General features: G+C 43.7%; 2 protein-coding genes across 3 annotated transcripts in view; one reads left to right on the forward strand and one right to left on the reverse strand.

Annotated features, from left to right (window-relative positions):
• Positions 1 to 4599, reverse strand: part of Trim40 (tripartite motif containing 40) — a 7125-nt gene extending 2526 nt beyond the window's left edge. For both annotated transcript variants that reach the window (XM_028785477.1, XM_028785476.1), the window contains exon 1: positions 4261 to 4599. In XM_028785477.1, the coding sequence (XP_028641310.1) occupies positions 4261 to 4599 (339 nt within the window). The remainder of the gene's footprint in view (positions 1 to 4260) is intronic.
• A 9944-nt stretch (positions 4600 to 14543) lies between these two features.
• Positions 14544 to 26774, forward strand: Trim31 (tripartite motif containing 31). Its single transcript, XM_028785471.1, has 8 exons — positions 14544 to 15193; positions 16382 to 16477; positions 18200 to 18430; positions 21863 to 21885; positions 22350 to 22465; positions 23704 to 23778; positions 24248 to 24289; positions 25753 to 26774. The coding sequence occupies exons 1-8, from the start codon at positions 14780 to 14782 to the stop codon at positions 26274 to 26276; spliced, it is 1521 nt and encodes a 506-aa protein (XP_028641304.1). The 5' UTR covers positions 14544 to 14779; the 3' UTR covers positions 26277 to 26774.
• The last annotated feature ends 673 nt before the right edge of the window (positions 26775 to 27447 follow it).

The raw sequence follows: 27447 nt of genomic DNA on the forward strand, positions 1-27447 counted from the left end.
CTCTCTCTCTCTCTCTCTCTCTCTCTCTCTCTCTCTCTCTCTCTGTGTCTCTGTCTTTCTCTGTTTGTCTCTTTCTGTATGTCTCTGTCTTTCTCTATCTCTGTCTGTCTCTGTCTCTCTCTGTCTCTCTTACTCTGTCTCTCTCTGTCTGTCTGTCTTGCTCTCTCTGTGTATGTTGTTGTTGTTGTTTTAGAGACAGGATTTTACTATGTAGCTCAAATTGGTTTAGGATTCAGATATCAGCCCACCTCCGCCTCCAAGTGCTGGGACTTAAAAATTTACACCACCACACCTGGCTCCAAACCATTACTTTATATGCTAATGTGAAAAAGTAATTAAAGAAGTTTCAAACAAACCCTGATTATAAATTCTCCAAGTGTAAGAGGATATCTCTGGACTTGGATTCTTCATCTGTTCCCCACACCCTGTCTTTGTCCTCATGCAGATCTTTCTCTGGGTCTCAGCTTCAGTGTCACTTCCCACTAGGCCTTGGTTGATCACTCTAGGAAGGGTCATCCATTATTCTCCTTCTTAGATCATAAACACTTCTAGTTCTTTCGATTTCTTGCCTGCCTTTCTGATAAGTGCAGTTGGCCTTGTTTGCGTACGTGCAGCAGACACTCACTGTCTTCCTTATAAGAACAAATATTCATATTTATTTTTCCACACTTCCTGTTATTACTTTCATGTGGACTCGAAATCATGAATCACCTTTGCACTTCCTCCCAGTGCCTGCCATGACACCTTACAGACAGCACAGACCTGAGTTAATCATTCAAGGATGGAGAAGCCCTGTCTTTGCACACCTGACTTACGGGAAGCCCTACCCCCTCTACTGTAGACTTAGTAGACACAGTATAACATGGCTCTTTCAGCTTTCTGAATCACCCTGTACATTCAGTTTTCGGTTTCGATTTAGACTTCCTCATCTGTTGTTCCACATGGAGGCAATGTTCTTTAAAAGCCAACTATCTGAAAGACTTTGGAAATTAACCCTTCAGGGATGAGAAAGAAGTTCGGTGGTAAAACATTTACCTGCCATGTGTGGGGCCCTGGGTTCAAACCACACAGCTCCACAAAGAAAAAGGGGAAAAACGATAAAAGAATATTCAGCCTTCTCTATTGGGTAGAGAGACCTGACAGGGAAATATGTACAAGGCAGACAGGGAGGAGTCAGCTTTGGCTTCCACCATGACACTCCTGAAGCTTCAGGTTGTGTATCTGCTTGGCAAAGGCCATTCTTATTCACAGGCATTAATGTGCAGATCTGGCTGAGAACAGAAGTTAAATGGAAGCCAAATGAGGATAGATGCTTGCTCAGGCCTTCTGAAGCAGAGGGGAGTTAGAGATCGGGATCCTAGGGCTGAGGATGGAATCACAATGTGTAGACAGCAGGATGATGGGATGGGTGAGGCCACTCCACAGGAAACATTGAATGACCTGAACTCATTTTAAGGATATGACATCATAAGGAAATATCAGAACCGTTCAACTTCAACATCCCCAGATGACGCAGATTTCTCTAGCAAGATTAGCAGGTGTACAACGTATGCCTTTGACTCATCAATCGTCTGAGTAACTGACAAGAAAATGCCAGTGCCAAGGAGGAGATTATGGCATGTGTGAGGGCCTTGAGTTCAAACCCTAGAACTATTTTTTTTTTTACAATTAGATTTTAAAAAGAAAAAAAAGGAAGAAAAAAAAAAGAAAGAACTAAGGTTTGGAAAGAAAAAGATGGAGCCTAGTAAGAAGTGTTGGGTTAGGGCAAAACGGTAGAAAAGGAAAAGCTAAGTATGGCAACATGTCTGTAATTCCAGCACCCAGCAGACTATAAGGCAGGAGGATTGCCATACATTACAGATAAATTGGGACTACAGAGTAAGGTCCTGTCTTGAGAAATACAAACAAACAATGGGGCTGGAGAGATGGCTCAATGATTAAGAGCACTGACTGCTCCTGCAGAGGACCTGGAGCTCAGATGGGAGTCCACAACTGCTTGTAACTCTAGTTCCAGGGGATCTGATGATTTTTTCTGGCTTTCTCATATACCAGGCACGTGTGTGGTGCACATGCAGGCAAAGCACTTGTACATGTATAATAAAAATAAATTAAATTATACAAATAAAAAAACAACAACAACAAAACCTGCCCGTGTTGCAAATATACAATTCTTAAAACGGTTTAACATGGTGAATCTGGTGGCATATGCCTGCAATCTAGTTACTCTGGAGGGGTATAAGCAAGGAGATCAAAAGTAAGATTCTGTCTCAAAATAAAAAGTAAAACAGAAGACTGTATACTTAGCACAGCATGCTTACCTTGTATGTATGTACAAGATCCTAGGTTCAATCTTTATCCTGGGTACTATGGGAGGAAGAGGAGAAGGAGAAAGAGGAAGAGGGTTGGCACACAGGCAGGATATATGGAATAATGGGGACAGGACAAGATCTATATGGAACATTCAGTAAATGGTTGTGGGACAGTTTGCCATAATTTGGAAAAGGTAAAGTTACATTTCTACCTTACACTTTCACCAAAATATCTTGGATTATTTTAACTTCTCCAAAATACATGCTAAAATGTACCCATGACGTTCTGTGTAACCTAAAAACAATAATAGCCTGTGAACAATCCAGTTTTCTAACTTTTGGTCTGTTCATGGGGTCGGACAGAAGGCAGTTGTTGAAAGATGTTCTAGAGATCTGGATGCCTTGATGGGAAAAATGGGGAAATGTTCAAAACATAGGAAAAGATAGAGGGAGCTGGAAAGGCGGCTCAGCGGGTAAAGGCACTTACTACCAAGTCTCATAACCTGAGCTAGGTCTTCACAACTCACATGGTAAAAGGAGAGAACTGACTTCACAAAGTTGTCCTCTGGCCTCCACTTGCAAGCCATAGCACATCCCTACCAACACAGCATATAGACACACAATAGTTCACTGTTGTTTTATCTTTTGAAGTACTGAGGATTGAACCCACGGCTTCATTCATGTCAAGTAGGACTCTACCTCTGAGCTACATCCCTAGTGATTGTCTCTCTGATTCTGTCCCTCTCTCTTGTGAGTGTGTGTGTGTGTGTGTGTTTAAAAAGACTATTCAAGGGCTGGTGAGATGGCTCAGCAATTAAGAGCACTGACTGCTCTTCCAGAGGTCATGAGTTCAAATCCCAGCAATCAGCAACCACAGGTGGCTCACAACCACCTGTAATGAGATCTGATGCCCTCGTATGAGGTGTCTGAAGACATCTACAGTGTACTTACATATAATAAATAAATAAAAATCTTTAAGAAAAAAATACTATTCAAACACTGTCTTTTTTTTTTTTAAGGATAGATCAAAAGAAATCTAATGCTGGTTACCTCTGAAGACTGTGAATGGGTAAAGACAAGGAAAAAAGATTCATTATTATTTTGTTACATTTATTTATTTGGAAGGGGGCACACACTGTGGAGCTTGTGTGGAAATTAGTGGACAGTGGTGGGAATCATTTCTGTCCTTTTACCATGTGAGTCCCAGAGATCAAACTCAGGGAATGAAACTTGGTTACACTCACTTTTACCCTTAACTACCTTCTATCACACAGGCAAGAGTTTTAGTTTTGATACTTTATCTTTTGGTATTGTCTGAATTTACTACCAAAAGTGTGAATCATTTTTAAAAATAAAATAAAATAAGAAACAACAGTCGTTATCAGGAAAGGAAGGAAAGGGGAAAATAGAATATCATATACAAGTTTTCAGATTTCAAATCGTTGCAAGATAACAGCACAGATAAATGTTGATTGCGTATTCAGACTAGCATCTAGGACCATCCATCAGGGAACCATATAATCTTAGTCAAGAAGTGGTTCTCATTTCTGGTACAACATCTCATTATCTAATATATTACCTAATACGACATCTCATTGTCTAGTAATGCATCTTATTAACTAGTACATTACCTAGTACAGCATCTCACTGTCTAGCACAGCATCTCATGAACTAGTATTATCCAGTACAACATCTCATGAACTAATATATTTTCTAGTACAGTATGAGTAAACACAGTGGCCCATACTTCCTGGGTCTTCACCATCACAGTGGTAGGATTACCTACATAGATACACAGAGACCTGGAAACCCTGATATTAGCAGAGAGGTACACAGAAAAGCAAAGATCAAGGCCCCAAGTTGGATGACCAGAAAAGTCAAGCGTGTTAGTTACCAAGCCTCTGTAAGGATCTGAGCTTAGGAAGGGTCCAGTGGGGTGACACAGCCTTACCTTGTAATGGTTGATGGCATTTTCAATGGAGAGCTCAGTATGGGACTGGTGCTCAGGGGATTGGAGGCATTTCTCACACAAGAGATGTCTGCTAGTCTCACAGAACCTGCGCACCCTCTTCTGGTGGGTGTGGCAGATGTAATTGTCTCCAAGAACCCCCTCGGAACAGGGCTTCCTGCAGACAGGGCAGTTGAAAACCCCAGAGACTGAAGCCTTATCCATGTGCTGGGTCAGGCATATGCGGCAGAAGAGGTGTCTGCAGTCGGTGCTCACAGCTTCCTTCAGGGGATCCAGGCAGATAGGACAAATGTCCTGGTTGTCCTTGTCAAGAGAGACCATGGTCCCACCTCACTAGTCTTCCTACTGGGTCTTTTGAAGGCAAGACAGTCCCAGGTGAGAGGGCTCAGTAGAAGTTGATCTGGAGCAAGATAGAGTGGACTCGGGCCTGGACTTAAGGCCACTGTCCACTATCGGAGAGTCCAGAATCTGGGCTGTAAGAAACACAACCCTGTAGGAATTTCAGAAAAGAAACTCAGCATTTGCTAAACCTAAAACTATTCTTTATACTATTCTTTCATACACCTGGAGAAAGCAGGTGCTCCAAACCCCAATTCTGTTTTGAGAGTTTTCTGTGGAATCTTTTTACAGTTCAAAGATAAATTTTAGGCCACCCTGTTACTATCACGGCCAGAAGTAAACTATCAGTGACAATCTGTCAGTCATCTCTACTGTGTGGCTGGCAGGGAGAACTCAGCCAGAGCTTTTTGTATCCCTCCTGGGCTGTTACCCTACAGGGTTCACTGCTACTGTTGGGTACCACCAACCTCTTAAGGTGGATCCTTGTCAGTGACTCTTTATCAAGAGTCAAGTTGTCCAAGACTGCAATGATGTCATGTTGAAAGAGAAAGAAAACAGGAGAGGGAGGAGGGGAGGAAGGAAGTGAAGAGAGAGAAAAAGAGAGAGAGAGACAGAGAGAGGGAGAGAGAAAGAGAGGGGGGGAGAGAGGAGGCTACTTTGTCCTTTCCTTTCAAACAACTTCCAAGGATGACCTAAAGAAGGAAGTACCTCCTCCTCTCCCTCCTGTCCTCCTCTTCCTCCTCCTTCCACTTCTTACCTGAACACCCTCCCCAAAATATCTCTCTTACTACCCTACCTCAAATCTCTCCTTTTCAACTTCATTTTCTTGGTCTCCAGATCTAGGGAGAAGATCTGAACAGGTGAGCCTGTTCTTCTTGAATTATGCCAATTATATACACTCACATGCCTGTAAAACTAGGGAAAAGGTGAAGAGACTCTTCCTGCTTCAGCACTGAATTATCAGGGAAGTGAAAATACTCATGAGTTGCACTCACTGAACAGGGAGACGGACTTTGTGGCAGGGTGTGGCATATTTTCTTATGGGGAAGAGGAAAGTCTCGGTTCCTTTAATGTGAATCTCACAGAACTTCAATCCAATTCTCATCGACTCGTAGAATGAGCCCCCAAGAACCTCACACGTGGAATCACAAATTCTAGATATGTCACATAACCATGACACCTGGGTGATGCTGGGGACAGTCGACATAATGTCCTTAGCGGTCCCAGCTTCAACAGTGGCGGTGCTTGGGGGATACGACAAGGTATATGTTACTCTTCTGATTGTTGGGACCAAATATCTGACAAGAAGTAAACCAAGGGAGGAAGAGTTTATCTGGGCTTATGTTTGAGGCTACTGTCCATCATGGTGGGGGAGTGTTCACAGTTGAGATGGGGTCTCATGTAGCCCAGGATAGCCTTGAACTCTATGTAACCAAGGATGACTTTTGACTTCTGATCCTCCTGTCCCTGCCTCTCAAGTTTTGAGATTTCAGGCATGAGCTACCAGTGCTGGGTGTTTCATGTATGCTAGACAAGTACCCCACATCTGAGCAACATCCTCAGCCTTATCACTCAGATTTTTTTTTTGAATTTGCATTGACAATTCTAAACGAATTCTCATGATATTTTATCAGTTTATACTCGCAGTGATGACTGACATTTAGGATTTCTACTGGCCCTCCTTGGATTCTCTCTGATGGTTGTTGATTCTCCCTCATCTCTGAGCATGTTGGAATTTTCATTCTGTTGGGATCCAGATGCTCTTAAGAGAGTCAGGGTATCACTCCCATTGACTACCAGACTAATGGACCTTGTACTGGATGGTTTTGTGTGTCAACTTGACACAAACTGGAGTTATCACAGAGAAAGGAGCCTCCCTTGAGGAAAGGCCTCCATGAGATCCAGCTGAAAGGCATTTTCTCAATTAGTGATGGGGGGGCATTGTGGGTAGTGCTATACTTGGGCTGGTAGTCCTGGGTTCTATAAGAAAGCAAGCTGCCAAGCCAGAAGAGGCAAGCCAGTAAGTAATATCCCTCCATGGCCTCTGCATCAGCTCCTGCTTCCTGACCTGCTTGAGTTACAGTTCTGACTTCCTTTGGTGATGATCAGCAATGTGGAAGTGTAAGCTGAATAAATCCTTTCCTCCCCATCTTGCTTCTTGGTCATGATGTTTATGCAGGAATAGAAACCCTGACTAAGATAGACTCCAAAGAATTTCTAGGAGCCTCACACTGGAGGAGGGAAATGATGAAGCCTTGTGCCGGTAGGAAAAGGAAATCCCCACAGCTCTGCTAGTCTCACTTCCTACTAAATTAACATATGTATATTCCCTGACCTTGCTTGTTTCAGCTATAGAATTATGAGTGCTTCAGAAGAGGAGGGAAGTAAGAATATTTCTTTCTTTTTTGGCCAAACTAAGCAATGCCACTCTTCTTTAAGAATTTCTGTTTTGGGGCTGGAGAGATGGCTCAGTGGTTAAGAGCACTGACTGCTCTTCCAGAGGTCCTGAGTTCAATTCCCAACAAACACATGGTGACTCACAATCATCTGTAATGGGATCTGATGCCCTCTTCTGGTGTGTCTCAAGACAGCTATGGTGTACTTATATACATAAAATAAATAAATAATCTTTAAAAGAATTTCTGATTCCTGGTTCCTTTTCTGATATAGGGAAGCTATTTGGCTACAGGACTTAATTCACCTAAGGACTTAATCACACTCCTTCCTCATACAGTCAAGTGAACAAAACAGAGCCAGGCTCAGATTTCACTCTCCTTCTTGTAGTTAACCCCACTAGTTAACTACTAGTTAATGGGGCCTTGAATCCCCACCCCCAGCACTAGCCCCATTTGATTCCTGTTTTGATCTCCTTATCAACTTTATACATGAGCATCCTTAGATGTCATATCAGGAGCTGAAGTTCACTGTACCTTCTAAAATGTTCTAGCCTGAATTACCTGAAACTCTGCCCAAAATAGAGCCATGGCTCCTTCCGCCAAACGTTTTAGCATTGTTTCTACACAAACAGTAGGTGGTGCTGCCTCCCAAGTTAGGACTTGGTTTCAGAATCTCATTTAAGGATTAGAAGCTGCTGCCACTGCCCTGTTCTCTCCTTCCCTTCCTTCCTTCCCTCCCTCCCTTCCCCCTCCCTTCCCCTTTCTCTTTCCCTCTCCCTCTCCCTCTTCCTCTCCCTTTTCCTCTCTCTCTCCTTCTCTCTGAATTTATTTGTATGTATGTGTGCCTTGTACATAATCACCATGGATATCAGAAGAGGCTCTCAGATCCTCTGTAACTGGAGTTATAGGCAATTGTGAGCCATGTGGGTGCTGGGACCCAAACCTGAGTCCTCTGCAAGAGCAACAAGTGCTCCTATGTTGAGCTATTCACCAGGTTTCCAGGCTATTTCTTTTAGAAATTATGGCTGAGACTAGAGAGATGACTCAGTGAATGAAAACACTTGTCTCACAAGTTTGATGACCTTGATGGTCACGTTTCCATCCCTAGAACACATTTAAAATGCTGGATGTAGCCTGGCAGTGGTGATGCACACCTTTAATCCCAGCACTTAACAACAACAAAAAAATGCTGGATGTAGTGGTGCATACGTGCAGTTCCAGAACTCCCAAGGCAAGATGGGAGATAGGAGAATGGGTCAGAACCTTTCAGGATGGAAAGTGAAAACAGACTTCTGAAGTTTTTCCTCTGTTCTCTACATGTCCCTAGATCATATAGGCTATGGCATGGTCAGTATACACACGCAAACATAAGCACACACAAGCACACACATGCACACATATGTGAATATGCACAAACACAAGCACCCACATGCATACACAAGCACACACACATGCACACACACACATGTACACACACACACATGCATGCTCACATAACAGAACAGAACAAACCTGTCTGTGAAGTCTGTGCTGTATTCAGTTGCTAGAGCTCTACCTAGCAGACATGAGGTTTGATCTCTAGCAGCACATAAAGCTGAACACGGTGAATGAATAATTTTAATTCCACCACTTAGGAGGTGGAGGTCAAAGGATCAAAAGTTCAAGATCATCCTCAACTATATATTGAGCTGGAGGCCAATCTGAGGCTGGACCAAGGAGGAGAGTGTACCTGTGAGACATCTTGGCTGCTGTGCAATTATGTCCTTTGATAAACCCCACCTCTATCCAAAATGTAAACACCAACTCCAGGGAACTGCCAGCCAATATGTTGAATAGAACTACACAATCCAGAAGGCACTTAGGGAAACCACAGAAAGGTTTGAGGCTCTAAGTTTGAGCATAAGGATCCCAGAAAAAAAAAAATGAGGCAGCTCTTTGGACTCAGGAGACATGGAGGGCTATTGGCAGGAGCTCCTGAATTCTACCTGATGGCCTGGAGGAACAACCTCAAACACTCAGTAGTGGTCTCAAGTAGAGTGAAGTATGAAAAACTCAACTCAAGCTGAGGTGGCTCGTGCCTGTGATCCCAGCACTAAGAAGGAGTTAAAGGCAGAAGCTCAAGGTCCTTCTTGGTTATAAAGTGAGTTGGAGGTCAGCCTGAGCTACACAGATTGATCTCTAAAAGGCAACAACAACAGTAATAATGAACCAAAATGAATCAGGGGATGGTAGAACATGCCTGTGATCTCATGATTTGGGGGATAGTCAGGAAGCTGTGGTACAAAACTGTGGTGGCCACAGTCTCTTCAAATTGCCTGAGCATAGATTCTAAGTGTTATCACTATAACAAAAAAAAAAAACAAACAAACAAAAATCCAATTATCCCGGAGTATATTGAGGTAATTAGTCATTCAGTAGATAAATAATCCTTATTTACAGTCTTAGGAGACATCCAAAAAGCACAGCAGATGGAGCAGTGTGGACAACTGGGCTGTAGATACTGTAAAGAGAGATGTCTCTATCTCTTGAGTGGAATGGGTAGGATCATCTGACTTGTTAGACACACCTGTATCAACAAAAGCATAAGGCTATGCTATTATACGCTCCCTTGAAATAGAACAATAGATGAGCTTTCGAACTCACTGAGGCCGAAGAAGAATCAAAAGGAGTTGGCAAAGGCAGAGAATAAGGTAGATGAGGAGTCAGAAAGAAGCAGGAGGAGCCCGGCAAGAGCTGATGTATGCCCTGGTCATGGCTGTGTGTGGCATCCACAGACAAGGTGCTCACTTTTACACTGTGTTTCCCAAGGCCCTAGATGGACCTTCACTGTGTGTTCACACAGTCATCTGATTTTTGTAAAATTTTATATATTTATATATGTGTGTGTGTGTATATGTATGTATATATGACTTACTTATTTATTTTATTTATATATGTACACTGTAGGTGTCTTCAGACACACCAGAAGAGGGCATCAGATCCTATCACAGATGGTTGTGAGCCACCACATGGTTGCTGGGAATTGAACCCAGTACCTCTGGAAGACCAGCCAGTGCTCTTAACTGATGAGCTATCTCTCCAGCCCTGTGAAATGTATTCATAGTTATGCTTGCTGATTCATTCCAACCAGGTTTTTCCTTGTAATGATTGGCATTTGAAGTTCAAGCTAAGGGCAATTAAAGAGAGCCTGTGTGGCTTACATTTACTAAGGTATCTGGTGAGTGAGTGTTGGGTTAGTGCCAGGTAACTCCATGGAGAAGTGTTTTTTCCAGAATTCTGCTGCCTGCTGATAACTCATCTGACACCAGAGACTAAAGGGTAAAGTCAGAAGACCTGTGATAGGAGACACCATAAATCTGTGGATAAACCAATCTCTCAGTGTCTTGTGAAAAAGCTTCTTCCTCCGGCGTGTACAGTGCAATGTGTAAGACTGTGTATCATGGGATACAACTACTTCTCACATCCCTCACATAAATTCAATGGAGGTTATTATGACATCAAAAGTTAAAAGAAAAGTTACAGGTTATTATATTATAATAAAATATCTTGAACTGGAGAAATGGCTCACCAGTTTAGAGCTTGCTGCTCTTCCAGAGGACTAAAGTTTAGTTCCTAGCACCCATATCAGCTGGTTCACAACTGCCTACTAGTTCAGTTGAAGGCATCACACTCATCTTTCTGAGCTCCACGGGCACTAACATATGTGTGTACATACACAGACACCCACACATATGTACTTGTGCACACACATGCACAGACACACACGCAAATAAAGTTTTTTTTAAAAGGAAAAAGTTTTTTAGTTCCTAACAAAATAGTAACCTGCTGAATTAAAACAGTAGTTCTTGACTTTCCTAATACAGTTCTTCATATTATGGTGAGCCTCCAACCACAAAGTTATTCTTGTTGCTACTTCCATAATTGTAATTTTACAGAGGAGCAGTGTCTCAGTTCCTAAGACCATCAAGAATTTGTGTTTTCCAATGGCCATGGCGCAAGGGTTGAGAAAGACTGAATTAAAGTTTGATTTCAAATGAAAAAATGTATCCTAGGTTTTTTTTTTTTTTTTTTTTTAATGAATGACTCTGTCACTGTCTTCTCTCATACCAGAAGAGGGCATCAGACTCCATTACAGATGGTTGTGAGCCACCATGTGGTTGTTGGGAATTGAACTCAGGACCTCTGGAAGAACAGTCAGTGCTCTTAACCACCAAGCCATCTCTCCAGCCCACACATCCTACATTTTTAAGAGACTGATTGAAGGATCCCTCACAAGCTTGAAGAATGAGCTTCAAGAGTAAATGGGACCCTTTGAGCTCTTGTTAGCTTATGATAAGATATTTGCATCTCACAGGAAAGTCTCATGACACACCTTAGCATTGCAAGACAGATTTAACAATACGAAGGTCATTGACCTTCAGTACTTGACAGAAAAACTTAAGGTTTTCTGCGGAGGTGAAAGTCAAAATGCTCCAAAATCTCATGTAAAAAAAAATCTCTAAATGAGGACTGGGGAGAAATAGTCCTCTGTAAGGGCAGTATGGACACTTAGCACCGAGCCACTTCTTCAGCCCTGTTTTTGTTTTATGGGACAGGGTCAAGTGTAGTTCAGGACAGCCTCCTAATCTTCTTGCCTCTACTTCTTCGGTGCTGGGATTACAGGCATGTCTGTCTATCTTGATGCCTTGGGCCTTACCCATTCTAGGTGACTCAGAAACATGCTCAGTTTCCTGGACAATAGATATTGATGATTTAGAAGTAAGACTTAAATGAAATAATACATACACAAGAAAAAAAAAAGAGTCACCATCTCTGGGGTATTCCGATTTGTCATTGTTTCTTAAAGCACTATACAAACAAAACAAAACTTGCCTGAAAATTAAATTCTGGGGGGCTAGAGAGATGCATCAGTGATTTAGAGCATTGACTGCTCTTCCAGAGTAACCAGGTTAGATTTCCAGTAACCAAGGGGCAGTTCACAACCCTCTGTAACTCCAACTCTAGGAGATCCAGATGCCCTCTTTTTTTTTTTTTTTAAACTTTATTTATTTATTTATTTAAGTACACTATAGCTGTCTTCAGACACCCCACAAGAGGGCATCAGATCTCATTGCAGATGGTTGTGAGCCACCATGTGGTTGCTGGGATTTGAACTCATGACCTCTGGAAGAGCAGTCAGTGCCCTTAACCACTGAGCCATCTCACCAGCCCTCCAGATGCCCTCTTACTTCCACAAGTATTGCATGTGGTTCACAGACACAGGCAAAATACCTGTACGATATATATATATATATATGTGTGTGTGTGTGTGTGTGTGTGTGTGTGTGTGTATGTGTGTGTATGTGTGTGTGTGTGTATTAATAGCAATACTGAAGATAAAAATTTTAAACTAAAGAAATGATTTGGCTGGAGAGATGGCTCAGAGGCTAAGAGCACTGTCTGCTCTTCCAGAGGTCCTGAGTTCAATTCCCAGCACTACATAGTGTGTCATATCCATCTATACTGTGATCTGACATGCTCTTCTCACACACAGTTGTACATGCTGATAGAGCATTAATATACATAAAACAAATAAATAAGCCTTTACAAAAAGAAATTATTTAATTTAAAAATAAGTTAAATTTTGCCTCTAGATCTGACAGCTGAGTACAGATGCAGGCTATAAAACCTTACACGGATGTTTGCTTTAATTCAACCTTAAAGCAACTGAAATAGACAAGCCTGAAAGGTGCGGTATTTCTGAAAGTGTTCGGCTTTCAGCAGTTGCTATAATCAAAGTGACCTCTATATTATGAGTGGATACTTTTGAGAATGAGAGGAAGGGCTATTGATATTTATGACAGGACAAAGGTGAAACCAAGGCTGTCCCTGGCAATTGAGAAGGAATGATTGTTGGGGCTACGGCCGTAAAATCCTCCACACCCTGTGTGACCAGGTAATGGCCTTGCCCTATGAACACATTGGTTGCCTGTGTAAGACCTGGCCAGTCAACATTCCAACCTAAATGGGAAAGGGTTCATATGGCCCTGCCTCACACTGAGGAGCTATTGGCAGTTCATAGGGGTTGTGGCACAGTAGTGGCCTCTGCTCCAGTGGTCCCATACCATTTACATACAGTTAATACTAACTGAGCTCAGTGTGTTTTCTCTCCCCATCCCCTCTGAACTATGTGTTATAAAAATAAGGGGCTGGAGAGATGTCTCAAGGGTTAAAAACACTTGTTTGGTTCCCCATATGTACATAGTGACCCACAAACATCTGTAATTCAAGTTCCAGGGTATCCTAATCCCCTTCTGATCTTCTGATAGACATTTGAAATTACCCTAACAGGATCTCCATGGTAGAGGGCTTGCATAGCAAAGGAAAGGTCTTGAGTTCAGGCCAGCAACAGGGAGGGAGAAAATGAAGAACGGAAAGAAAAAGAGAGAATGGGAGGAAGGATTCATAATGAAATCCATTACATTGTATGCTAACTTTGAAAGTCAATTTAAGAGGGGCTGGAGAGATGGCTCAGCGGTTGAGAGGAACTGACTGCTCTTCCAGAGGTCCTGAGTTCAATTCCCAGCGATCACATGGTGGCTCACAACCATCTGTAATGGGATCCGATGCCCTCTTCTGGTGTGTCTGAAGACAACTACAAGGTACTCATATACAAAATAAGTAATAATTTTTTTTTAAAAAAGTCAACTTAAAAATAGTGGCTGAAGACATGGCTTAATGTTTAAGCACACTTACACAGGATCCAGGTTCAGTTCCCAGCATCCACATGTCTGTTATAACTCCAGTTTCCACGGGGAGTCAACTATCTTTTTTTTAACTCTGTAGGTACTAGGCATGCACACTATTATGTGTGTGTGTGTGTGTGTGTGTGCGGTGTACAGGCAAAACTCTCATGTGTGTAAAAATAAAATAAGTAAACCTAAAATGTTTTTATTTAAAAATTAACGGTTTGGTTCTTAATGACAGAAGAGAGGAGAGGGGAGTGGGGATGGAGAGGAAGGAAGAAGCCCTGTATTCCTAGGCACAAAAGAACAAGAGGAAGGGTTAAGAAGTGTTGAGCTACTAAAGGTTAACACTTTCCTTGTCAAGATAAAGGCCACAGGTCAGGCAAGCTGGGGGTTCTGAGAAGTACAGAGACAGAGGAAGTAACAGACAGGGCAGGCAGAACAAAAGACTGCTCAGAGATGCTGGGGGTCCCAGAGACAGGGAGGAAAACCCAACAGGGTGAGGGGGAGTAAGAGATCTGCTGGGTCAGCAGATAAGAGCACTGACTGCTCTTCCAGAGGTCCTGAGTTCAATTCCCAACAACCACATGGTGGCTCAAAACCATCTGTCATGGGATCCGATGGTAACAAGCCTTCCTGGGGCTGCCAGTGAGCAGTTCCACTCCCTGACTGTACCTGAGTGGACTTTGACACTGTTCTCTGAAACTGCTTCCGAAAGATATGTTTAATGAGTCCAAGGTCCAGGAAGTCTTGCTCCACTTTATAGGCAGCAGGCGCTCACAGTATCTGTTTGTTCTTGAGAGACAGTGAGGATAGGCTGACCATCTGTTTTCTTCTCTTTAGAATATTCTCCATTTACATCTGACTCTTTTCTGTCATTATTTATTTAACTCCTCCCCTGATTCCCTTGGCCTCCTCTAGTCCTCTCATTGAGACACTCTTCAACTTCTGCCTCCTGTTTCCTTCTTGCTTCCCAGCACCAGGGTCTGTCTGCCTTGGATTTCTGGGCTTTCACGTCTCCATTAGCCCTGCTGCTCCATCATGGCAGGCCAACAGCTGGCCAGCCAACTGCAGGAGGAAGTAACATGCCCCATCTGCATGGATATTCTACAAGAACCTGTCACCATTGACTGTGGGCACAACTTCTGCCTGCAGTGTATCAGTCAGGTTGGGGAAACATCAAAGAACATACAATGTCCTCTCTGCAAACTCTCTGTGAGTAAGGATACGTTCAGGCCCAATAAGCTGCTGGCTAGTCTTGCAGAGAAGATCCAGACTATAGATCCTGCTGACATCCAACCAGAAATGGAATACTCAAGATGTCAGAGGCACAAGGAAAAGCTACATTACTTCTGCGAGCAGGACGGGGCGTTCCTCTGTGTGGTGTGTCGTGACTCCAAGGACCACAGATCCCACAATGTCACCTTGATAGATGAGGCTGCCCAGAACTACAAGGTAGGCACCTGGGCCCTTCTCTGTCCCCAGCCCAGCAAAATAGAGCTCACTGGGGATGCTCCAGTTGATTGACACCCATTGCTGTACTCTTTGTACTTGAGTTGGCCATTTACAGTCAGGCTCAGTAGGCTCAAGGAACTGAGCTCTAGAAAATGCCAGTCTGTAACCAAGGCAAGAGGAAGAATCAGAATAGTACTCTGGGTGCAGGTGAGATGACCTAGAGGGTAAAGGTGCCTGCCACCAAGCCAGAAGACTTGGTCTTAGAACCCACATAGTAGAAGGAGAAAATTGGTTTGATCCCTGGGACATGCAAGATAAAAGGAGAGAACTCACCCCTGAAAGTTGTCTTCTAACTGTTACACACACACACACACACACACACACACACACACGTGTCATTCTGCTACAATTAATAATGGGCTAATTTTTAAACACAAATTTTTATTAATTATTTTATTTATTTACATTTCAAACATTGTCCCCCTTCCCAGTTCTTCTTCCAGTCCCCCTCTAGGAGCCCCCACTCCATCCCCCTTCCCTTTGCCTCTAAGAGGGTGTTTCCCCCACCCACTCCCACCTCACCCTTTTAGCATCCATCTCCCTTCTCTGGGGCATCAAGCCTCTTCAGGACCAAGCTCATCCCCTCCCACTAAGGCCAGACAAGGCAGTCTTCTGATACATATGTAGCGGGGACCGTGAGCCAGTCCATGTGTGCTCTTTGTTAAACACAAATTTTAACTTGGGAGGTCTCATTCAAGTCCAGACTCCTCAATCTACTTATAACCTTCAAGAAATCATTTTTCCTCTCCCAGCCGGCCAGTGCTAATTTACAAACGCGATAAAGCAGAGCCTGAGACATCCAGATAAGCCAGTGCTCTTCTACTGTGGAGCTCCATCCCCTGGTTGGCCTGACCCTCTGTGAGGCAGATGAAACCCATCTCTTAAAGAACTTGGTGGGACAGATGAGGAGAAGTCTTCCTCTGACAATACCAAAGCACCATCCAAATGATCATTAGTAATATTTTCTCAAGTCACTAAAGTTCCATTTCTTTCCATCACCTCCTTGTTCTATCAAGAGATGCGGGGAGGGGGGCAGGGAGGACTGGTAATAATGACATCAGCACCCTGGGACATCTTCCCTGCCTCCCAAGAGTCAGAGCCTGGCACTGAAGCAACCTTTCCCTACAGGCACAGATTGAGTCACAGGCCCAGGATTTGGGGCAAAAGGACAAGAAAATAATTGAAGAGAAAAAACAAGGTGAAGGAACAATCTGGACATTCAGGGTAAGAAATGCTCATTCCAAACACTTCTGGGGAAACTGAGGCATCGCTGATGAAACTCCTAGCCTTCTTTTATACACCAAGCAGGAACAAAATCCTACTGACGTGGTGGTGAGGGACAGAGCAGAGAGTGTGTGGTGCCTGAACAGTGCTCCTGAGCTGTGCTCCCTAGCTGTGCCAAACTACTGCTTGGATGCTGTGCTAGGAGGTCTTCTGCTCCTCCACTCACAGCAGGTTGTGTAAGGAACACCCACACACTGGCTCAGCCAAGCCCTTTCTAACTAGAGACTCACACAGTAAGAAAAGTCAGAGACTATGACGCCATTGAACATCTCCACCTGATTTTGTTTGCATGTTTTTAAAAAGAGGTTTTATTTTTATTATTTTTAAATATGTGTATATGGATGTATCTGCATGAGTAAAAGCCATTCATGGGAATACTGGAAAAGACCAGAAGAACTGGAATTACAGGCATTTGTGAGCTGCCCTACTTAGGTGTTAGGAACTGAATTCCGGAAGGGCCGAAAGCATTCTTTTATTTATTCGTTGGTTTACATCCCAAATGCTGCCCCCACCCCCTACCCGGTAATGTCTTCACCATCTCTCCAGATGCTGTTGATTTGGTTGGCTGATTTTTGGTACATCCATGGAAAATTCAGTATGAAGGCAGTTAAGCCAAAAAGCCTTCCTTCTTTCTCTTTCTTTCTTCGTTTGTTTCTTTCTTTGTTTGTGGTTTTCTCCCACTGACATCTAAGATAATCTTATGTTTATTTATTTTTAGATCTAATTTTTATATGAATGAATGCTTTCCCTACATGTAATAGGTATACCAGGCAAATGCCTGGTACCTACCCATGGAGACCAGAAGAGGGAATCAGATAACTTGGAATTGTAGTTAAGATGATAGTGAGCTACCCTGTCAGTTATGGGAATTGAATCTGAGTCCTTTGCAAGAGCAACAAGTGCTCTAAACAACTGAGATATCTCTTCAGCCCCCAGACACAGAATCCTATGTAGCCCAAGCTAGAAATGGTTATGTAGAAAAGAATAGCCTTGAGTTTCTAAGCCTTTGTCTTTCCCCTAGTACTGGATTACAGGGCTATAATAGCATGCCTAGTTTATGAAGTGCTGAGGATTGAACCCAAGGGCTTCATGCATGCCAGGTCAGCACTCTATCAACTGAATGACATCCTTACCCTGAGTTTTCAATGGTGATGTCATCTGTCTCTAGAGCAATGTCTCAAGTAGTTTAGCCTGGCCTTGAATGGAGACTGGGCTTGACCTCCTGAATCTCCTGCCTGTTCTTCCAAAGTGCTGAGATTGCATGGTTGTGCACCAGCACAGCTGGCTGATGTCCTTAAGGTAAATGAAAGTATGTCATCTGGCCTAAATCTGTGAATACTGGAAGTGCTTTGATGTCTTTGACTCCCCTTTCCGACAGGTATGCCCAGAAGCTTTTCTAAATTGGTCTTAATATAATCTTTAAATACACTTAAAGAGTGAATGGTGCTGGGTGGTGGAGCATGCCCTCAATTCCAGCACTTAGGAGGCAGAGGCAGGTGGATCTCTATGAATTCAGGGCTAACCCGTTATACTTTTTGAGTTCTGGGCTACCCAGGGCTTTGCCTAGAAAGAAAGTGAAGGAAGGGAATTATGAGTTTACAGGAGGCTTGGAGAACCCATCTCATGTCTACCTCATGTCTACGTCCCTTCCCTTGTCCCCAGGCCCAGGTGGAACTAGAGAAAATAACGATCCTTGAGGAATTCAAGCTCCTGCACCAGAGACTAGATGAGGAAGAGAGTTTCCTCCTGTCCAGGCTGGACTGGCTGGAGCAGCAGGGAGCCAAGCAGTTGGGACAATATGTCACTGTGACAGAGAAGCAGCTGAACTCCCTAAGGAAGCTCACTAAGTCTTTGAAGACAAGGCTGCAGTCATCATCCATGGAGCTACTAAAGGTGGGTCCTTAGGGAATAGATTCTCCCTCTCCCTCTCCCTCTCCCACTCCCTCTCCCCTCTCCTCCCCCTCTCCCTCCCCTCCCCCCCCCCAGTTTTCTGAAAGACAGCTAAGAATCTGTGTGACATTATGGTCTAACAGCTCCTAATACCTGGCTCCTCCATGACTTTTGTTGCATAAATCTAAATTTCAAAAAAAAAAAAAAAAGTCCTACTACTTCCTGAAGTATTGTAATAGTCAGATACTTCTCTTCGTTTGGAGAAATTTCCCTGAAGCTCCCTTCAATGCCATCATCCCAACCATGACTCTTATCTTTCTTACTTTAATGTATCACTTCCAGGTTTTAGAGGGTAGCCTCTCTTTCCCCATAAGGCTCCATTCATGTTGTATCTGACGTAATGCAGTATTTCTTTCTATAGATCTTCCACCCAAGCCCCAGTGCTCACCACACCCTTCCTCCTAATAAACCTTATTTTTAAAGTATTTTTTAAAAATCATCTACTTTCCTGAATTAATCCACCAATTGCTGCTCTTCTTCACCTAACCCGGAGGTTCTCAACCTGTAGGTCATGATCCCATTGGGGGTTGAACAACCCTTTAACAGGAGAAAAGACCATCAGAAATATCAAATATTTACATTACAACTCATAACAGTAGCAATTTTACAGTTATGAACTAGCAATGAAAATAATTTATGGTGGGGGGGTCACCATAACATGAGGAACTGTATTAAAGGGTTACAGCATTAGGAAGGTTGAGAACCAAAGCCCCTCCTATAACTCAGGATGCTGATGCAAAAAGATTGTTCATAGTCCAAGGCTAGCATGAGAAGAGATCTAGACTGTTTTAAAGAGCTGGACATGGTATCAGTGGTGGTTTGAATATGTTTCACCCAGGGAGTAGCACTTTTGGGAGGTGTTGCCTTGTTGGAATAGGTGTGGCCTTGTTGGAGGAAGTGTGTCGCTGTAGGGATGGACTTTGAGACCCTCCTCCTAACTGCCTGAGAAAGTCAGTCTTCTCCTAGTCACCTTTAGATCAAGAGGTAGACCTCTCAGCTCCTCCCTCACCACAATTGCCAGGACACTCCCACCTTGATGATAACGGACCGAACCTCTGAACCTGCAAGTCAGCCCCAATTAAATGTTGTCCTTTATAAAAGTTGCCGTGGTCATGGTGTCTCTTCACAACAATGGAAACCCTAACTAAGATAATATCTCACACCTGTAATTCTAGCACATCAGAGGTAGGAGGATTTCCCAGATCACTAGGGTTTAAGGACAGCCTGGACAAACACACACACCACACCACCGCCACCATCACTACCACCACACACCACCACCACACACCACCACCACACACCACATACACACAAACACACACACCATCACCACCACACACCACACATACCACCACCACCACCATATACCATATACCATGAAAGAAAGAAGGAAAAGAAAGAGAGTCACACAAAATTTAGAAGTGTTTCTTGTTTTTGAGACAGAATCTCATGCAGCCAGGTGGCCTGGAATGGGTTGTTGTTATGTAACCAAGGATAATATTGTTGACTCTTCCTACTTCCTGGTTTATGGGCTGAGATTTCAACATGTGCCATTACACTCGCTCACACTTCAGAACTATAACCTAGGACACATTTGTTACTTAGAAGTATATCTTAAGGCCAGAGAAATGACTCATTATGCAAAGGCACTAGCCATCAAACCTGAGGACCCAAGTTCCACCCCCAAGACCCACATGGTAGAAGGAATGGGGCCAAATCCTCCAAGGTTTCCTCTGACCTCCACTTGTAACTCCAGCTCCAGCAGGTCTGATATCTCTGGCCTGGTAGGTCACCTATACTCACATGCACAAACCCACACACAGACATGCATATATGCACAATTTAAAAATAAAAACATAAAATATTTTAAAAGAATTATTCTTAAAATCAATGAATCTTAAAAAATAAAATATAATAAAAATATATTTCCATCTATATTTCTAGTAGCTACTTAAAAGGAAGGGGAAAAGAATCATATATAGTGCCACACCTTTAATTCCAGCACTTGGGAGACAGAGGTAGGCAGTTCTCTGTGAGTTTAAAGTCACTGGTCTATGTGTGGAATTCCAGGCCAAATAGAGCTACCCTGTTTCAAAAAAAAAAAAAATCAGGTAAAAGTACTTGTAATAAAAACATTTTCTTAGCTGGGGGGTGGTGGCACACGCCTTTAATCCCAGCACTTGGGAGGCAGAGGCAGGCAGATTTCTGAGTTCGAGAGTTCGAGGCTAGCCTGGTCTACAGAGTGAGTTCCAGGACAGCCAGGGCTACACAGAGAAACCCTGTCTCAAAAAAAAAAACAAAACAAAAAACAAACAAAAACAACAAAAAAATTTTCTTTAACCCAGTATTTCAAATGTAATCATTTCAGCCTGCTTAAACACAGTAACGAGATACTTCATGTTCTTGAGTGTTTTTTGGTTCTAAGGCTTTGAACTCTAGTTTATCTTTTGTACATTTCAATTTAGATGCCAAAGCATCAGTTGTGGACGTAAAATGTAATTAATCCTAATAAATCAGTAAAGCTGGAGTTATCTGAAAGGGTATTCGCCATGCTTCAGTTTTTAAATTTAGGTTTAAAAATAGTAAAAGTTAATTTGAGGGAGTGATATGATACAGTCCTGTCCTCTCAGCGCTCAGGAGTCAGACACAGAGGGTTCATTAGTTCAAGACTATCATCCTTAGCTACACTGAACTTGAGCTAGCCTGAGCTACATGAAACCGAAAAGGGGAAAAAAAAAGAGGTGAGAATAATAGGACACCCCAAGAACTGGGATTACCACACCTGGTCTCTGTTTTTTCTTTGAAGAGTCACCATGGAGAGCCACTCCATCCTTTGTCCTGACACTGCCAAATTGAGCTTCCAGTTTCCATATCAGAGGCAAAAATCGGTCTCCCAAATGTTACTCTTTCTTCTCTCCTTGTTCTGCTCGCTCTGTTCCTTTTGAGATTTAAACACTGCCCTGTCTATATCAGAAGCTTTTTGGGTAGTGGTCTAGAATTGGATGGAGGAGGGGGAGAAGGAGGAGAAGGAGGAGGAGGAGAAGGAGGAGGAGGCGGAGGAGGAGGAGGAGGAGGAGGAGGAGGAGGAGGAGGAGGAGGAGGAAGAGGAGAGAGACAGAGATAGAGAGACAGAGGTCCAGAATGGGATGGGGTAAGGAGGGAGACAGAGACACAGAGAGTCTGAGAGACAGAGAAAGATGGAGACAGACAGCAACAAAGAGAGACACACAGAGAGACAAAGACAGAGATAGAAAGAGGAGAAAATGAGAAAGAGAAAGGACAAGTGTTTTCACTCTGCCTCCAGCTGAGTCGGAACCTCCTCTTACTTCCTGTGACTCAGGCGAGCTCTGATAATGTTCTTTCTTTCTCTTCCAGGACATTAAAGACACCTTGAGCAGGTATGATGGGCATCCCCAGTGCACTGCGACTGCAGGTTCATTCACACATACAACATTCAACACGTTACCCAAATATGTTCACATTCCCCAATAACTTGGCTTATAAACTATTTAGGCTGAGGTGGGGAAGATCAAGCTGTCCACAGTAGCATGTGGTCTGCTGGGTAAAGGCACATGTTTCTCCCCCCAGCTTTTCAGCAGTCTCTTTCCCAGCTTCCTCTTCACATCAAGTGGGTGAGCCCTGAGGTTCCTACTCTACCTCCCTCCAGTTTACCTTCCCTCTTCTCTGCATCCATCTCCCATCTTCATTTTTTTATCTCCTCAGGTCACTCAGCCCACATTCCCACTCAGCTCGTTGACTCTATTTCTCCCTCTGCCTTCACCTCAGGAACCCATCTCTTAGGCCCTTCCTGCCCACCCTTCTACCCCCTGAACTTAACACTCAGATCATCTTCTCTTCACAGGAGTAAGGAATTTCAGTTTCTCAAACCAACTCCAGTTCCTGTGGACCTGGAGAAAAAACGCAGTGAAGCAAAAGCAAGAAATGAGTACGTCATAAAAACCCTGACAGAACTCAAAGGTGAGGGATTGCTGTCAACCCCTATGCTCACCAGCCTCAGGATTCTCTCCATCACCCTAGACACTGTCTGGGCCTCCCAGAAGCCAGGCTGAATGCTGGGTATTTCCAAAGTATCATTACCCAGAAATTTCTCATGCTGGGTTGCCACAGGGAATCTCTCAGGTTTAATATTGTCTCTGGGTGGACCCCAAGACAAGCACTCTGAGCTATATCTCCAGAGCCAAAGCACCCATAATTTCAGAATTTTTGTCTTGTTTATCAGGTGGTAAACACAGAGCTAGATGCATGTTCCCAATTTGGTTGCTGCTAGCCACATGTACTCCTGTGCACCAGAATTCTCACGCAGTGTAGGTCAAGAATATACATTGACGTTAAAAGACTTAATATTAGAATAGAATGTAAAATACAGCAACGTAAAAAACAAAAGCAAACAGAAATACAGCAATACAAAATTTTGAGACAGGATCTCACCATGTTGCCCAGGGTAGTCTCTTACTAAAGAAATTCAATTCCCTTGGTCTTCTGAGTAGTAGGGACTCTAGCACCTGGCACTATACGAAGGCAGCACAAGCCTTTTGTTCTACATGCTTAAATGATGATATTTTTTAAAGTTCTGAGCTAAAGAAAGTATATTATTTACATTCACTGTCCTCATTTCTTTTTTAAAAGTTTTATTTATTTTATTTGCATGACCATTTTATGTGCACGTGTCACGTGCAGGCCCAGTGCCCACGGTGGTCAGAAGGGAGTGTCAGATCCCCTAGGATTAGAGTTTCAATGGATACTGAGAATTTATCCTGGGTCCACTGATGAAAAGCTCTGGCTTTTCACCTCCAAGCCATCTCTCCAGCCCTCTTTTTTAGTTTGTTTTGAGACACTGTGTGAAAAGCCCAGACTCTGGAATTTACTATGTACTATGTAACTGGCTTAAAAGTTGCCATCTTCCTTTCTCAGCTTCCTGAATGTCAGCACGCTCTAGTCTTTTATGTTTTCAAAATGGCATCTAGAAAATAAAAAACTCAGTTGGTGCTTGTGGCTCCTAATGTATTTGTTCTGCACAGAGCTGTGCTGGAGAGCCACCGTGAGGAGGCCCTAGGGCAGGTGTCCCTCTTTTGGTGCCTTCTTGGTCCACTGAGACAATGAGAGAAATCCCAGAAATCAGTGCCTCCCAGAAATCAATGGTTCTGGTTCCCTGGTTAACCTTTGTGGACTCCATTCTCTTCACTCTCTCCTCACAGACAACCTGAAGGCTGAAGGGAAGAAAGATAAAGAAGCATTCATGAACAGCCTGAATAAAAGCGAAAAGGAGAGCTGTAAGTCTGGGCTGGTCCTGCTGTTTGGGGAAAATGAGAAATACAAAATGGGAGAGTCTCTCCATAACGGGAGGTTGAGGAAGGTCCAGTGTGTGTGAACACCCGTGAAGAACAAGCCTATAGAACTGTCTTATCCTTTTACATTTAAAGATTATCTTAATATAGTGACACCTTCACTAATTAAAAAAAAATGTTCAGAGTGAATGGAAATTTGTACATTTATGTCTCAGTTGCATAAAGTTCAGCTGGAGGCAGCTCAGTCTGTAGTTGGAGCTGACCTATGGTCCCTACTGTCTCAGCCTAGCTGAGGAGCTGTGACCACCGACACAATAGCCTGTGATGATGTCATCTAAGGTGATTCAGTTACGAGGGTAAAAGCCAGGTCCAGCCGTCAGTCCTCCATACCCAACTTTTAATTTGTAACTTCTTGTTGTCAACCTAAAATTTGTTTTCTATCTCCAATTTCTAGGGTACCTGTTACAGAAGAATAACTCAATGTTGCCCACCTCAGGTAAGATTCCTGCCTAGCACATTGGTCTTCCAAGGGTAGCAAGGGATCTCCAGGTCTGCAGGTCAAAATGTTTTATTCATTACACAGCTCTGATAGATAGAACAGGGGAAAGGCAGAGACCAGATCCCAAGAAGATCCTAACCCTACGTAAATGGTTGCTCTCAGTTCTCTTGAGAGATACAGGGATAAGAAGAGAACAAAGTGAAGAATAGAAGCCTAACCACAGGAGAGGGTAGGGGTGAGGTGGGGGTAGGGGTTGGCGAAGGGCTGTGTAACCATGCAGACTTCAGGTGCCAGAAATGAGTAGTCATAGGGTGAAGGGCAGGCTTCTCATCCACCTCTTCTGCTTCCTAAACTACACCTTCCCTGGGAAAGGCCTAGCTTCCAACAGGGAACCCCTAATGTGGCCTCCCTACTTGGTCCATATCCCTCCGGCTGTCTTGGGGGCTCACCAGTGCCTGTTGTCCAACTGATCTCTCTTTTCTCCTTTCCTGTCCCCCAAATGCCAATGAATCAATAAAACTGGGACCACCTAATGCCCAATACTCTGTTCCATCCCCTTCCACTTTGAGGCATCCTTTGTGGGACAACAGCTCCTTGAACATAGCTCTGGAACAAAGCAGAGTCCCTCATGCTAGGTTCCTGGAGGAGGAGCTAGCTGTGAGCCTGGGCTCTGGCCAGCCTCTAAGTGACCCTGAGTCAGCAGATTCCTTACTGAGGAGAGCTGGGGAGAGGTGTGAGCTGCTCTCCTCTGGATGTTGCCCTTCTCCTACTGCCTTTTATTTTATTGACTATTATTGAGTGTGTGAACTTGTATACAAAGGAGGTGAGGGCCACAGAGTGGAGGTCAGAAGCCTCTCAATGTGTCTGTCTGCATACATTTCTCTCAGCCTGTGTGTGTATGTGTGTGTGTTTGTGTATGCGTTTCTCTCAATGTGTGTATATGTATAGTATGTGCATGTATGGTGTGTGTGTGTAGTGTGTGTATGCATTCCCCTCAATGCATGAATATGTATAGTGTATTTGTGGGGGGCTGGGTTTCTTTCAGTGTGTGTGTGTGTGTGTGTGTGTTGGTGTATGCATTTTTCTCAGTGTATGTGTGTGTTTGTGTATGCACTTCTCTCAATGTGTATATATTTGTAATGAGTGTGTATGCATTTCTCTTAGTGTGTGTATGTTTATGTAGGCACTTCTCTGTGTGTGGTGTGTGTGTAGTGTGTGTGCACATTTTTCTCAGTGTGTGTGCCTGTGTGTGTGTGTGTGTGTGTATGCATTTTTCTCAGTGTATGTGTTTGTGTATGCACTTCTCTCTGTGTGGTGTATTTGTGCAGTCCTGGAGACTAGACTTGGCATTTGAAAGAGAAATTTTCCCTCCAGCTATACTATGTGAAGCTCAAAAGGAGGAGACTGGACGACTTGACCTGAGGCTATATATCTCTTTCCTCATCTTTATCTTCCCACAGTTCCTGTGACCCTGGACAAGGCCTCAGCTGATCCAGACCTCACCTTTTCTCAAGATCTAAAGAAAGTGACCTTGTATATTGTGGGTGGAAAAGCTTCCAGAAGTCAGGCAAAACCTCGACCATTTTACCCTTTCCACTGTGTGAGGGGTTCCCCAGGCATCTCCGCGGGCCGCCAGGTGTGGGAAGCAGAAATCCACGGGCCCTCAGGTGGGGCATGCATGATGGGCGTGGCTACAGAGTCGGCACGAGGGTCCCAGAGTCAAAACTTCAGCACGCAGTGCATATGGGCACTTCGGATCTCACCCTCTGGATGCCAGCCTTTCACCAATTGTAAAGCCCAAGAGCATCTCCAGGTCTGTCTTAAGAAAGTGGGTGTCTACGTGAATCATGACTGTGGGGAGGTCGTCTTCTATGATGCCATCACTAGCAAACACATCTATACTTTCCAAACTTCCTTTGATGGGAAGGTTTTCCCCCTTTTCGGGCTCCAAGTTGCCTGCAGTCATATCACCCTGAGCCCTTAGGGCTGCTCGCCTCTGGATCCCTAGGTCTCTTCCTCACTTATCCCTCAGGATGGGATGAGACAAAGTGATAGGAGTGAAGTGTAGCCCTACTCTGACACCCTACACACACCTGATATTTCCTCTCCCCGCCTCCTCCGAGTAGAGAAGATAGTGGAATACCCCCAAAGACTAGACACAAGGTTTTTCAGCGCTGCACTTGGTAGCATGACATCATGAAAGCTTCTGGGTGTGCCCTGCTGAGACACGGATCCAAGGCGTGTTCAGCACCCTGGCTGTTGCTTTCTCCACTGTACTACCTGAAGCTCCTGTGACTCTCGTCCTTTCCTGAGATCTGAGAACCAGAGGCTGTGCAGAGTCGGCCAATTCCGTGCCAATGCCCACTTTGTAGATGAAGACAGTCTACAATCAGGAATGCAACCTTTTGACATTTCAAAGCAACGTTGTTATCCTCAACAGCTCTGTCTTCAAATTAAAAATAAAATTGTAAACCACTCTCTATGTTGATTTAAATTTATAATATTGTGTTAGGTCTTATCTATATTCTTGGCCTCATCTGTCCCTCCAGCCTAAGGCTGTTTACTACTGAAAAGGTTAAGCGGTAGTTGAGGGAACCACACACACAGCACACTAAAATTTACAGTTAAAAATTTTAATGTATTTTACATTTCTGTATGCCAGGGGTGAGGGGGGGAGTATACCCATGGTCTCCTGGGAAGGTCGAAAGATAACTTTTGAAAGTCATTTTCTCTTTCTACCTTGTGGCTTTCTGAATAGAACTCAGCTCGTTAGGCTTGGTGGCAAGTGTCTTACTTAGTTATCCCACTGGCTCCATTTCCTAGTCTAAAAAAAAAAAAAAAGAATATACATGTTTGTTTGCTTATTCCACTCTCCCCAGAATTCAAGTGGCCCATACCAGCCTTGCACCCTCTATTTAGTTGGCAACACAAACCTTTGTTGGGGTAATTATTTAAAATGGCCTCAGGCTCATTAGCTACAGCAGATCTACCTAGCCCAGCTGCCATGTTTCTCTGCCTGAGGCCACATGCGAGTTGCAGCTAGAACCAGCCAGCCAGAAACACCAGCCCTGCCACCCACTAGATGCCAGCGTGAGAGATGGCTCTGCCAATCTTCCACGATGTCTCTGCAAGGCAAGGCATTGCCCAGATCATCC

This window comes from Grammomys surdaster, unplaced genomic scaffold, assembly GCF_004785775.1.
Source record: "Grammomys surdaster isolate TR1022 unplaced genomic scaffold, NIH_TR_1.0 125231, whole genome shotgun sequence".
Taxonomy (NCBI): domain Eukaryota; kingdom Metazoa; phylum Chordata; class Mammalia; order Rodentia; family Muridae; genus Grammomys; species Grammomys surdaster.

Bases quoted from the DNA above. Each gene is read 5' to 3' on its own strand.
- Trim31 (XM_028785471.1), top strand. From the start codon at position 14,780: ATGGCAGGCCAACAGCTGGCCAGCCAACTGCAGGAGGAAGTAACATGC. The intron at 15,194-16,381 runs GTAGGCACCTGG...CTTTCCCTACAG, and splicing joins AGGCTGCCCAGAACTACAAG to GCACAGATTGAGTCACAGGC. The intron at 24,290-25,752 runs GTAAGATTCCTG...ATCTTCCCACAG, and splicing joins CTCAATGTTGCCCACCTCAG to TTCCTGTGACCCTGGACAAG.